General features: G+C 40.3%; 1 protein-coding gene and 1 long non-coding RNA gene across 6 annotated transcripts in view; one reads left to right on the top strand and one right to left on the bottom strand.

Annotated features, from left to right (window-relative positions):
• The window catches only part of LOC141374323 (uncharacterized), a 409,949-nt gene extending 408,069 nt beyond the window's left edge, over positions 1–1,880 (bottom strand). The window contains exon 1 of the long non-coding RNA XR_012381100.1: positions 1,614–1,880. This is a non-coding gene — a long non-coding RNA (uncharacterized lncRNA). The remainder of the gene's footprint in view (positions 1–1,613) is intronic.
• Positions 1,881–1,958: 78 nt separating this feature from the next.
• Positions 1,959–13,007, top strand: part of CNKSR2 (connector enhancer of kinase suppressor of Ras 2) — a 278,839-nt gene continuing 267,790 nt past the window's right edge. For 3 of the 5 annotated variants that reach the window (XM_025857698.2, XM_025857697.2, XM_073901984.1), the window contains exon 1: positions 1,959–2,514. In XM_025857698.2, coding sequence (XP_025713483.1) covers positions 2,451–2,514 — 64 coding nt within the window. In that variant the 5' untranslated portion in view covers positions 1,959–2,450. The remainder of the gene's footprint in view (positions 2,515–13,007) is intronic. The other 2 variants (XM_025857700.2, XM_025857699.2) reach the window with 1 other exon arrangement.

Genomic DNA, 13,007 nt, shown 5'->3' with positions numbered 1-13,007 from the left:
TCCCCTTCCAAAGTAGTTAATTTTACGATACAGATATAAATCTTATTACTATTCTTCAAAGCTCATACTCTGAAATCACCTTAACTTGGTATTACAATCATGCATCATGACCTCAAATTACTTACCCTCTTTAAGCCTTATTTGTTAGTTTTTTCAACATTTATTGAACAATGTGTAATAGGCTCTGGGAATAGGAAGTGAATGTGATAGCCAAGGTTTTCTCATCTGTAAAATGTGGCTAATGACAGAGCTGTTTTGAGGATAAAATGTATGTAACATACTTAGCACATTGCTCAATAAATGTTGTTATTAGCAGTATTATTTTGATAAAGTTACTTTTAACATCTCCCTGAGTGTAACCTCTAATGATTCACAATGGATTTGCATTCACTCCATTTCTGAACATAAAGCTACTCTATAAATTACTGATGCTAAAAATTTTCTAGAAAAAAAACTGATGCAATGTTCTGAAACTCCATTGTAATGTAAGCACTCCAAAATGCCTTTCACACCTGATTATCTAAAAAAAAAAAAAAAACCTGTAAATAACAACCATGATCTGGATTGTGAATGAAAGGTGCTATACCGGTACCCTCTGAACCTAGTCTTGTCTAAATAATCTAAATTTCTTCCCGTGTACTTTTAAGTTTGGATTAGAAAAATAAACAAGCGTATGCATGGCCCATCTTAAGTTTTACTTGGTTTGTATCACTAGCCTGAAAACATCAAAATATTTTAACTACTGTGGTTTTAGTTCTTTTTAGGTGTGGTGGGGGATGGATGTCAACTTAAGTCAGTTGAGAAAAGTGGCAGTTCTGCAGCTCATGCAATAGAACTAGAGAAAATGGGTCACTGCAGGAACGGGCAAAACCAAATGACATTATTGAAATGGTTACAGAAATAAAAAGTTTCTCTTTTACTCAACGGGGCTATTGAAGAATGACAAAGAGAAAACATCTTTAATGGTGGTAGAGAGTTTGCATCTATACTTTCTAGGATTATTTGTCATTTAAAGTCAAGCCTCATTAGGCAAACTGTCTTTTACTAAGGGTTGCATAGTAGCCTTTGTAAGATTTCTGAAGAACCTGAGTTTTGAAGGATCATGTTTACAATTTATCACTTATTTTAAATCCCAGTGTTACCCCTTAGTTCTTATATAAGATTATCTGAAAACAAAAGGACATCCCCTAAAATAGGTACTGGACACTCTCGGCTTCGAAGGACACTCTCGGCTTCTTTGGCCATTGTTGGCCAAAAACCCGACAATGAGCCCTTCAAAAGGCACGTGGGGCTGAACCTGTCTCAGTATCACCACGACCAGCCCTTACAGGTTCCAGGCTCCACGCCTGACTTCCCAGGCCCGGGGCACCACCAGGGGCGGTCCGACAGCACGGGCCCTCCTGCCTCGTCATCGCTGCGTTTCTGGCTGGCGGAGCCGGTTCCCGTCCGCGGCATTCCACGCCCCCGTCTCCGCAGGCGTGCACGGGGCTCGGGAATCACCTCGGAAGCCCACTCAGCCGCAGGGAGGGCGTGAGCGAGGAAAGCCCGGGCTCTCGCTGTAACCCCCGCGCTCGGCGGTGTCCCCCTCCCCTTGACGGCGGGGCCATAGGTACCTCCTCAGCCGCCTGAGCATTCAGCGTTCAACTGGTGGGCGGCCCGTCCCGCAGCCGCCACGTCCGCTCAGAGGCCCCTCCGAGCCGCCGGCAACCGACTGACCCCGGGGCAGGGACTCGCGCCGACACCGCTGCGCACGCGCTCCTAGCGCGCCTCTATCCCGGGGCGGCTCGCCGGGCGGGAACGCAATCTGTGAGCCACTCGCACCTGCCTAACTGACAGGCAGACCCCGGGCTCGGGCCTCGTGCCGGAGCGCGCACGCGCCTCGCGCGCCTGCCGTCGGCCCCGGGGGCGGGACCGCGCGGCGGCGAGCGGGCGGGGGGCTTGTGGCGCGCGCGCCCCGCACCCGAGGGCTGCGGAGAGATATTTTGGGTGGCAGGAGGCCCCTCGTCATTTCCGCCGGGCAGCTTGTGGTGCCCCGAGCTTCACTCCCGCGCGCGAGGCGAGCGGGCAAGTTGGTTGCGGGCTTGCGGCGGCGGCTTCTTTTCTCAGCCCCTCGACCCTCGGCAGTGCAAGCCGTGAACTGAAGCCCTGGAGGGACGGAGACCGGAACGGAGCGGCGGAGCAACAGCAGCAGCCTCTGCGGGGAGCGACCAGAGAGTCCGCACAGAGCCGCGACCCCAGAGCGTTTCTCTCCCCGTTGCCGCTCCCGCCGCTGCTGTTCGCCGTTTGCTAAGAGACATTGCAGCCGCGAGACCCGACACACAAAAGCCGTCTTCTCGCCACCCGCCCAGCGAGGCAGCGGCCAGCAAGGGACCCCACCTGAGGGCGGCTCGGGCTACCGAGTTCGTTTTGTTTCTGATCTCCGGGCCCCGCGCGGTAGCGACCCCGTGTCCATGGCTCTGATCATGGAACCCGTGAGCAAATGGTCTCCGAGTCAAGTAGTGGACTGGATGAAAGGTAATGCCCGCTGTGCGGAGGGCGAGGCGGTCCTGGGGCGCCGGGGTACTGGCGCGCGAGAGGGAAGGGGCGCCTACTGCGGCCGAGCCCGCCATCGGGGCTTCCACCGGCTGATCGTGGTGTGCTGGGGGGAGGCGGAGGTCCTCCGGGGCAGGCTGGGGCTCGGGATCCCGATCCCCTATTGTCTTCAGTGGTGGCTGCCCAGTTAGAGAGGGTCGCGGAGAGCGCGGGGGTTGCCGGCGCTACAGGATAGGGTTAGAAGGCGGGCCGCGGAATCCCAGTATCTCTCGCCTCCTCCCCGCTCCTCACGGCGCCCCTAGGCCGGGAAGATGTGGCGACCCTCGTCTCTCCCCTCAGGGAGGAGCCCCCAGGGACCTGCTCCTTTTCTCGTTCCTTCCCGGGCCCCTTTGTTCCTGGGAAACCTAATGCCCCCTCGGTGGCCGCCCCTGCCAGGTGCCTTTTCCAGCGCCAACTCTCCCTACAACTTTTAAGCCCATATAATGGGGTCAGGACGCGGCTGCCCGGGTTTGAATTGGGCGAACTCCCCCAGTTTGGGCTGAGGATGCTCGGGGGATGCGCTACTTTGGGGGAGAGGAAAACATGCTTCCCCTGGGACAGCATCCGCGCTGGTATCTGCGGGCTCCCTCCTGCGCAAACCCCTGTCCCTCCCCCGCCCCCCACGTCCTTTGCCTCTTCCTCTTCTCGCTGGTCGAGGCTTTGGATCTCATGGCTTTTTATTGGGGGCTTGACGCCAGGTGTAAGGTGATGCGCATTCGGGTGCCCCCTCATTTCTTCCATCTTGAAGGCTCGCCCCTTTTTTCCCCTGGCAATTTCTAATAACCACAGTTGTAGACACTCGCCCTCCTAGTCTCAAACGTGGGCTTTTTCTTTAGTCCCTGGGCTTTCCTGCCTCACTATCTCCCTCTGTTGTCTGAGTTAAGGGGCTTGTAGAGGATTCCCCCCACCCCATGACCACTGCCTCCCCCATCACCAAGATTCCTAAGATTTGGGGAACGCCAACAGGGATGGATGGGATGAAATAAAGGATTCCTGGCCACACTTGGGAGATGTCAGGGCTTTGCTTGTGGTTATTCCTAGGCACAAACTCTAGGTAGATTAGTCAGGAGCCAAAGGCTTATCATTGTGAAAATGCGTGTTGCGGAGATGAGGGAGCCCCTTTTGGGGGCTTGCTTAGCAGGCAGACTTTCCAAGCTCCAGGTACTTTAGAACGAAAGGTGGGGTGATTGGAAGTGGTTAAGAGCGACATAGAGAAACTCAATTTTGTTTCCTCCTTTTCCGAACCTTTTCGGCCTCTTGCTTATTCTTACGGATTTTTCTTTATACATTTGCTTTCCTTTTATTCCCTTACTGGCCCCTTTATTTCTCACTTAATTAGTTTTTTTTCTTTTCTAATATGTGAAAAGTGCTTCGTAACTGCAAATCACAGTACACATGAGAGTGTACTGAATTAAGTAGAATTAATTATCAACTGCTCCCCTGTGTGTAGTGCGTTGTGCTAAGGTGCCATGGGTGCCATGACTAAGACAAAGTCCTGCAGTGGCTCATCTTTTCCGTTTCTTCTCTTCATATTGGCTATTGAAATTATGCTTTCCTAGATTCCCACTAACCCCCACCCCCCTTTGGATTGTCAGAAACAAACATCTGTCTTCTCTGTTTCTCAGTCATGGAAGAAAGAGCCAGGCGGTGCGCAAGAAGCAAGAATGCTTAATTAAAAAACCCTTTCTTTGAATTTGCGTAAAAGGTTACTTTGGTTTGAGTCCGTTACTGAAATACTCAACAGAAAGCTTTCTTGGCTCCATGGGAGTCTGATTACCTTCACAAATTCCCATGATGCTTGTAGTGAGTGATGCATACTCCATCTTCTTCACCTCCACCCTCCCAGTATAATCTTGCAGTTTCTTCTTTCTCTATAGTTTAGGTCTACCGAAGCAAGTAGAACATAGGACACATATTCTGACACACATTATTAGATTTCCAGTACAGTAGTCCTTTAAAAATCTTTCCAGTCCTTTAAAAATCTCTCCAGCCTAAAATGCAGCATCTTTGAAGTTGAGCTAACATTGTTAGCTGTGATTTTAAATGATTGTTACGTGTAAGTTGAATAACTTATTTTCATACCTGTTGGTGATTAATTTTAGAGCTATTTGAAAAGATCAAGCAAGTAGCCAAGATAGAATTTGTATATTTTTATACACATTAGACTAGAAGAGAAAAACTGATGTCATTATCTGAATATTTCAAATCCCAAACTGCTTACTGCTGAAATTTCTATAATCTTCATATAAATTTAATTTAAGATAGTAACAGAAAACAAGATTTTAAAGAACATTTGGATGAAATGAACATTTCCTCAACTTGTAATTATACTGGTACCTTAATTAATTTTTCCTCCCTATTCCTTTCCCCAAGTAAACTTTACAAGTAAACACATTAAAAAAAAAAAACTCACCCTGTCCTCAGATGCAGTAATGTTTAAAAGTCAACTAATTGAGGCTGTAGCTTTGGAATGGCCAAACTTCCTTTGGTGTTGTATAATGTATAGTGTTATAAAAGCAGTAACAAAGAATGAACAAGACTTTTGAACAACTGCAACATTGTGGGAGTTCTTCAAAGCGTGCTCCTAATGTGACAGTTTCATCATCCTTAACATTTAAAGTATATAGCATATGCTTTCAGCTAGTCACAATCATAAATAGTTATAACTCTGTTTAGTAAGGTACATGCCTTATGCTCTTTCTAGGGTGTTTTTCTCTTCACTAAACAGAAAAGGAGACATTAAGCATATAAAAATAGCATGGCCATATATTTGTGCTTCCAGACAATTTATATAAGTGGTATAGAAATTCAGCAGAGAAGGAGATGAAGGGAAAAAAAAGGGCTGATGAGATTATTAAGCTTTAACATATATTCAAAATTGTTTATGAAGGACCATTTATACATTGCAATTCATTTTGATCTTTTTTACTAAAATGTATTTGAGGGAGGCAAATTTAAATTTATATATTAATTATTAGTAAAGATATAAGGAAACACTTGCATTTTTTTCTCACCACCAACACCACTATTTGAAAAATCCAATACTCAATGGATTTTCTTCTAACAATAAAAAATTGATGTGACACAGTGTCAGTGTTAGTTCCAGTAAATATATGGACTCCTCATGAGTCAGTAAAATAAGCAGTTACATTCCAGATATCTTGATAGTACTTCAGGCTATTTGGAAATAATAGAACTTCAAAATTAATTTTATAAAAATATTTTTTGAGAAAATCAAATACACATCATTTAGCATTAAGAAACAGCCTTTTTTTCAGTAGGAAATTGCATTCAATCCTCTGGTAGTTTTGACAAAATTATAAAATGTAAACCTTTTTAGAGTAAAAGCAAAGCCTTTATTAGAGAAAGCTGTAGGTAGAAAAGTAGGCCAATAACAGTTTCTGATTTTTGCTCAGGGTATTACTCTAAAATACATCATATCTCAGCTCTTACCTATTCACTTGCAGGTCCTATAGAAATACTCCATAATCTACAGTTGTTTGAGTTTACTTTTTTGCCCACTGAAATACAGCAAAAATGTCTGAACACTTCAGGCCCCTATTATTAATTTCGGTATTGATTTTCCTTGTCCATGTCACACCCAGTAATTCCAGTTTTCTTCTCACAGTTTTTCCAACTTTGAAACTCCTCCAAAATATCCATATGACTAAAATAAAGTTATTTTCTGTGGCTAACTCCCTTCATGACATTTTTTCCAGTGATCTTTAATCCCTTCCCTGATCAAATAAAATGAATTATTGTTTTCAGAGTCACCAACAGGCCCTGCTTTGCTCGTCTTCTCTTATGGTCTCTGTGACTTAGCTCTTTCTACTCTTATAGTATGAGTCCTAAAATCTAAATTTTTAAGATAGTCTTTTCTCACACCATCCCACAATTAACTGCTCTGCTCTTTTCTGTTTACTATAAACCATTTTCTTTGAAAACCATTCATTGATTTCTACTTTCTGTCCTGATGACTCAGCCATCTTGAGGATAGAAAATGAAATACATTATTTTAGGTACAAAAAACAAAGACAGAGCCATCACTTTGCATACAACCCTACAAAAGAGGAAAATGCAGTGATGAAATAAGGTCTATTTATAATAAGAGTTAAATGCTACAGAGGAGAATGTATCTGATAAGATACAGAAATTTTGACAGGCACAGTGCTCTCTAATAGTTTTACCCCCTTCCTAGGACCTAGAGCTGAGGTTGAAATTTATTTTATTAAGATGAAGGAAAATGTCAAATTTTTGAGTTAAACTGTCTTAGGAAAAATTTTCTGGCAGAAACTTGAGAAGTATGCATTGTAAAAAATATGTTAAACTTATATGATCAAACTAGTCCTATCATTTTTGAAAAATTATTTGCTTTCCTCAATTGCAGTATGACTAGATAGTCACCAACAATCACCTACTCTCGATATGACTTTTTTTGAAACTCAATACTTGTCATTTCACACAAAGAAGAAATTTACTGTTTATGTAGAGTTTACAGGAAAATATCATTTTATTTATACTGTCATTAACATTTACTCCTTAAGGTAACACTCATGATTTAGTACAGATTAGGAAAAAAGAGTCTATTTATGTAGATACATTCTGGTGCTTAGAGATTGTTTACTCCATACCTCTACATGGAAGGGGCTTTAATGGATTGTTTTAAATAAATTATTCTCTGCTTTGGGGAAATTAGTCTCTGTAAGGGATAGCAGTGACGTTGAGAAACCTAAGCCAAAACAGAGACAGGTGCCAACTAGAACATTTGCTAAATTTAAAAAATGTTTGCATTATGTGTGCAAGCACCAGTGGAAAGACGAGATGATGCTTTTAATCAGTCAGGAAGGAATCCATGGAGAAGGTGGGGTTTTAGCAACTTGTTATACAATTTATTTAACTAAGGCATATTCTAAGATGGATGTAGTCTAAATGTAAAGGCACAGCAAGAGACTTCGGAGTTGAGATGAGGTGATTAACCAGAACGGTTGTGTCTAGGTTTGTCTGGTTGAAGGAGAGAGGTGGGCAAGTAGAGGGAAAATGAAGGAGGAGCCATGAGTAGGTGGTACAAAAGTACAAGAACAAATCTGCATTTCACAAAGACAATAAAACTCTCATCATGTCCTGAGTTTAAATAAATACCACATTATAAAACTTTGGCTGCCAAAAATAAGCCCACAAAGAATGTGTATTGAATTAGTACAGCTGTTTCAAATCTGTTTCTCAGGAATAATTTGGAAATAATGTTAAAGTGAGTTATTTTGAAGATTAATTACATCATTAACATTATGTTTTTGGATATTTAGAATTTTACTCATCCAAATTCTTACATGAAGAATGAAGATAGGCTTTTAAATACTGCTCTTGTTCTTAAAACAATGATGAATTATCATTTTTCATGTATAGCAGAGTGGGACTTAAATTTGTTCTTAATGACTTTTAGCTCTCTATGTGACTTCCCTACAGCACCTCAACGCATAAGGTTTATTGTGAAAGATGAAGGATTAGTTTCTATAAAGAGTACTAGAAGGATGGATCATCTGTACGTTAAGAGAGGGAAGGGAGAGTAAGTAATTTGGAAAAAAAAATGTAGCCTAAGCTTTTTATTTTTTAAATTTTTGTCTTTGTTTAGTGTCTGGCTAAATAAAAGCAAATGTAATCTTCACTACAGGATCATTGTGTTGAATAACATTCAGTGAGTGAATTCACAGATTTCATGCATAGCATGGGCTTGTGTTCCCCAAAATGGAACATTTCTGTGGTTGTGAGAGCTAAATGATCAAAAGAAGAGAAAGGGTTGATTTTTGCTAAGTATTGTAAAACATTGTTTTTGTATTAAAACAAACCTGGATATTAAATTCATGGTGTAGAAAGCAAAATTGGCATGATTTTAAAGATGAGACCAGAAGCTTAACAGGAATTTTAGGCTTGCAGCAAGCTGTTTCAAGCTGTGTTTCTCAGACCTTCCAGGGTTATGAGTAAACTTCGTTCAGCAATTATGGATACATCAGTGGAATAATTTGAGAAGTGCTGGTTTGGGCTTAGAAAATGTAAAATTAATGCACTTTACTCCTCTTTTTCTTCTATTGCAAAGGACAAAATATTATCTTTTCAGTCAAGGTCATGATAATTATAGCGTCTTACTTTTTATTTTTTGGGTGTTTTTTTTTTGGATCCATAAACCTATAATCAGGATAAATTTCTTAGGAATGTTTCTCATCTGATCCTATCCTCTCACTTCTCACCCCCATCAGCTTAAAAAATTTAGTGGCTTCTCATTGTTTTTAGGATAAAGATAAAAGTTCTTAATATGGCTTTTAAGACCATTGAAGGTTTGGCTATTGCCTTTGAAATAACCCTTATTCCTAGCACTAGTTACACTGGCCTTTCAATCTTGTTTGCATACCACAGGGCCTCTGCACTTAATACAGTTTCTCTTGCCTTTTTTCTTCACCCAGTTAAGTCCTACTCATCCATCATATCTCAAGCCTCCCCTTCTATGCCTCAGAAAAGCCTTCTCCATTCCCCAGGTCACATCAAATCCTCAGTTGTGTGCTCTCCAGGTACCATTTGTATCTTCGTTCCATATGCCAGTTTTATTTTTACATTAGTTTCTATGGTTATTTGTTGAGGTCAGGGACCTCATCTTATTTGCATAACAAAGCATAAGAAAGTATCTGGTGAAAAGCACTTAGGAAATACTTGTTGAAGGAAGGAATACATAAATATCACAAATTACTGGTCTGTCAGCAAATCTGCTTTCCTAAATGAAAATGCATGTAAAGTCCCTTATAATGCTGTAATGGATACTTCAGTGCCAAGTTGTATATTGTGTGCCAGAATACAGTAGAAGTGGGGTTGCTTTAATTCATAGTTGTATCGCTCTAGTCAATTCAATGACCTAAATCATGGTTTAGATTCATTTCATTAAGAAATGTGAATAATTTCAATGTATCTACAACACTTCTGTGTTTAAGCTATAAATATTTGCTGATATCACATTATTAATAGGCAAACATTACTTAAAAATTAAAACATACCTCTTAAGAATTTATTTTTTTTCGGGCGCCTGGGTGGCTCAGTTGGTTGGGCGACTGCCTTCAGCTCAGGTCATGATCCTGGAGTCCTGGGATCGAGTCCCACATCGGGCTCCCTGCTCGGCAGGGAGTGTGCTTCTCCCTCTAACCCTCTTCCCTCTCGTGCTCTCTCTCTCTCATTCTCTCTCTCTCAAATAAATAAATAAAAATCTTTAAAAAAAAGAATTTATTTTTTTTCATACAAATTTTCTAATTGTTTCTTCATTTCAGTGTTTTTAAAAGAGCTATGTATTTTGGAATGCATGGTAGAGTGAAATTAATAAAATGTCTTAAGTTTCTCCTCTTATAGGGACACCTGGGTGGCTCAGTTGGTTAAGCATTTGTCTTTGGCTCAGGTCATGATCCCAAGGTCCTGGGATGGAGTCCTTCATTGGGCTTCTTGCTCAGTGGGGAGCCTGCTTCTCCCTCTGCCTGCTCTGCCTGCTGGTCTCCCTGCTTGTGCTCCCTCTCTCTCTTTCTCTGACAAATAAATGTAAAAAAAATTTTAAAGTCTCTCCTCTGGGGTGCCTGAGTGGCTCAGTCGTTGAGTACCTGCCTTTGGCTTAGGTCATGATCCCAGGGTCCTGGGATCGAGCCCCGCATCGGGCTCCCTGCTCCACGGAAGGCCTGCTTCTCCCTCTCCCCACTTCTTGTGTTCCCTCTCTCACTGTCTCTCTGTCAAATAAATAAATAAAATCCTAAAAAAAATTAAAATTAAAATTAAAAAATAAAAATAAAATGTTTCTCTTATAAAAGAAAAAAAACATGTAAGAAATTAAAATGCATTTTTCTGTTGTGAAAAGAAAATATCCTTTGTTAACTTGGGTGATAAAATGGAAAAATAGCTTTTTTAATTTAATAATAACCATTATGTTTATTATACTTAATGTTGAATTTATATTTAATAGGAATAAAACTAATGCTTAAAAATGCATCTTAAATCAGCATTTCTTATATAATTTTCCATCCTTCCTGATATTGAAAAATGAATTTTAATTTTGTAAAGTGAATATAAATTTGGGCTAATTTTTGAAGGGCACTTGTTAAGAACCTATGTAGAAAGTTATTGTGAAGTATAACTTTTTAAATACATGTGCCTTATATGGGTTTTTTTGTTAATTACATGTTACTGGATAACCAAGTAGCAAGTAATAGATTTTTCTAATAAGTCAAGTCCCTCCCCACAAATTTACAATGGTTACAGTATAAATCAGAATAAGCGAAATTTTTAAGACTTTAACTTAGCTTTTTGCAGATCTGTTAACTTTTAATGAAACACCTTCAGACTTAATCTTTCTAGCTAGTACTATAAAACAGTGTGTTGCAATTCTGCCCTGATTTAAACTACAAATAACTATTCAATATGATAGAATTTTTTAGACTTTAAAGATGTATTTAATTTGTTTGATTTCAATTTAAATTACAATTGTTAATTCTAATAAAAGTTTTCATTAACTTGCTCTTGCAATTTCAGGGAAGAAAGGGTTATGGGTATTTACATAAATTTATTGAATCTTAAATTTTACTAAGTACAGTACCTGCTATTTTTGTTTTCTGTGCTCATCTGTTGAATATCACAACATAAAATTGGTTTTAAAACCAAGATTTAAAAAAAATAAAAACCAACATTTATTAAATAAAACAAAATTCACAATGGCATTAATGTATTATAGTTTGCCAAGATGAAAACATTGTTATATCCACTACTGAGTGTTTATCCAAAGAAAACAAAAATACTTATTTGGAAAGATATATATGGGGGCACCTGGGTGGCTCAGTTGGTTAAGAGACTGCCTTTGGCTCAGGTCATGATCCTGGAGTCCCAGGATCAAGTCCTGCATCGGGCTCCCTGCTCGGCGGGGAGTCTGCTTCTCCCTCTGACCCTCCTCCCTCTCGTGCTCTCTGTCTCTCATTCTCTCTCTTGCAAACAAATAAAATCTTAAAAAAAAAAAAAGAAAAGATATATATGCCCCGATGTTTATTGCAGCATTATTTACAGTAGCCAAGATATGGATGCAATCTAAGTGTCCATCAATAGATGAATGTATAAAGAAGTGATACACACAGACACACACAGGAATATTACTCAGCTATAAAAACACAAATGAGATCTTGCCATTTATGATAACATGGATAGACCTAGAGAATATTGTGTTAGGTGAAATAAGTCATACAGAGAAAGACAAATATCATATGATTTCACTTACATGTGGAATCTAGAAAACAAAAGAGCAAACGAAAACACACAGACTCATAAATACAGAGAACAAATGTGATTGTTGGAGGGGAGGGATGGGGGATGAGCAAAATAGATTAAGAGGTACAAACTTCCAGTTATAAAATAAGTCATGGAGATGAAAAGTACAGCATAAGGAATGAAGTCAATAATACTGTAATAACATTTTATGGAGATAGTGACTACAATTATAATGGTGAGCATTGCATAATGTATAGAATTGTTGAATTATGTTGCACACCTGAAACTAATATAGCATGTCATATATACTTCAATAATAAAAATGTTTTTTAAAAACATTACATAATATCAAGTATTACACACTTATCTCTCTCCTTTTTTTTAGAGAGAAGGGGAGAGAAAGAGGAGGGGCAGAGGGAGAGGGAAAGAGAATTTCAAACAGGCTCCACACTGAGTGTGGAGCCCTACTCAGGGCTCATCTCACGACCCTGAGATCATGACCTGAGTCAAAATCGGGAGTCGGGCACCCCAACACACTTAATCTCTTTTATATTTACTTGACATTAATGTTCTTGGAAACTAATCTGATTAGGTAGGTTGGAAAGTCTTCTAATAAGGTAATAGATAAAAAGAGAAACCACACTGTTAGTTGCTTTTAAAGTGTTGCCCAGGGGCGCCTGGGTGGCTTAGCGGTTAAGCATCTGCCTTCCGCTCAGGTCATGATCCCAGGGTCCTGGGATCGAGCCCCGCATCACGCTCCCTGCTCCGCGGGAAGCCTGCTTCTCACTCTCCCACTACCCCTGCTTGTGTTCCCTCTCTTGCTGTGGCTCTCTGTCGGATAAATAAAATCTTTAAAAAAATAAATAAAGTGTTGCCCAATATCCTTTTTTTGTTTGTTTGTTTGGATTTTTTATTTTGTTTCAGCTACATCTGCTATTTTTAAAATGGGCTTGCAACATGTTTTCTCAAATAATATCTACAACAAATCAATGGAAGGCTGGCTTCAATCCTGGATTTTACTTTTTTCAACTTGTTTACCAAAGATTATGAAAGAATCTATTTTCTAGCAAGTTGTTAGACTTACAATGTGACTTATTAATAAAAACCTTTAAAGTAGTGGCCTTAAGTAATTATGCTGAATGATTAATTTCAACATTAGCTGAATT

This window comes from Callorhinus ursinus, unplaced genomic scaffold (genome assembly GCF_003265705.2).
Source record: "Callorhinus ursinus isolate GAN/ISIS: 27379988/994484 unplaced genomic scaffold, GSC_fseal_2.0 scaffold16, whole genome shotgun sequence".
Classification (NCBI taxonomy): Eukaryota; Metazoa; Chordata; class Mammalia; order Carnivora; family Otariidae; genus Callorhinus; species Callorhinus ursinus.
The sequence above is the reverse complement of the archived record's forward strand: the minus strand, read 5'-3'. Positions and strand labels throughout refer to the sequence as shown.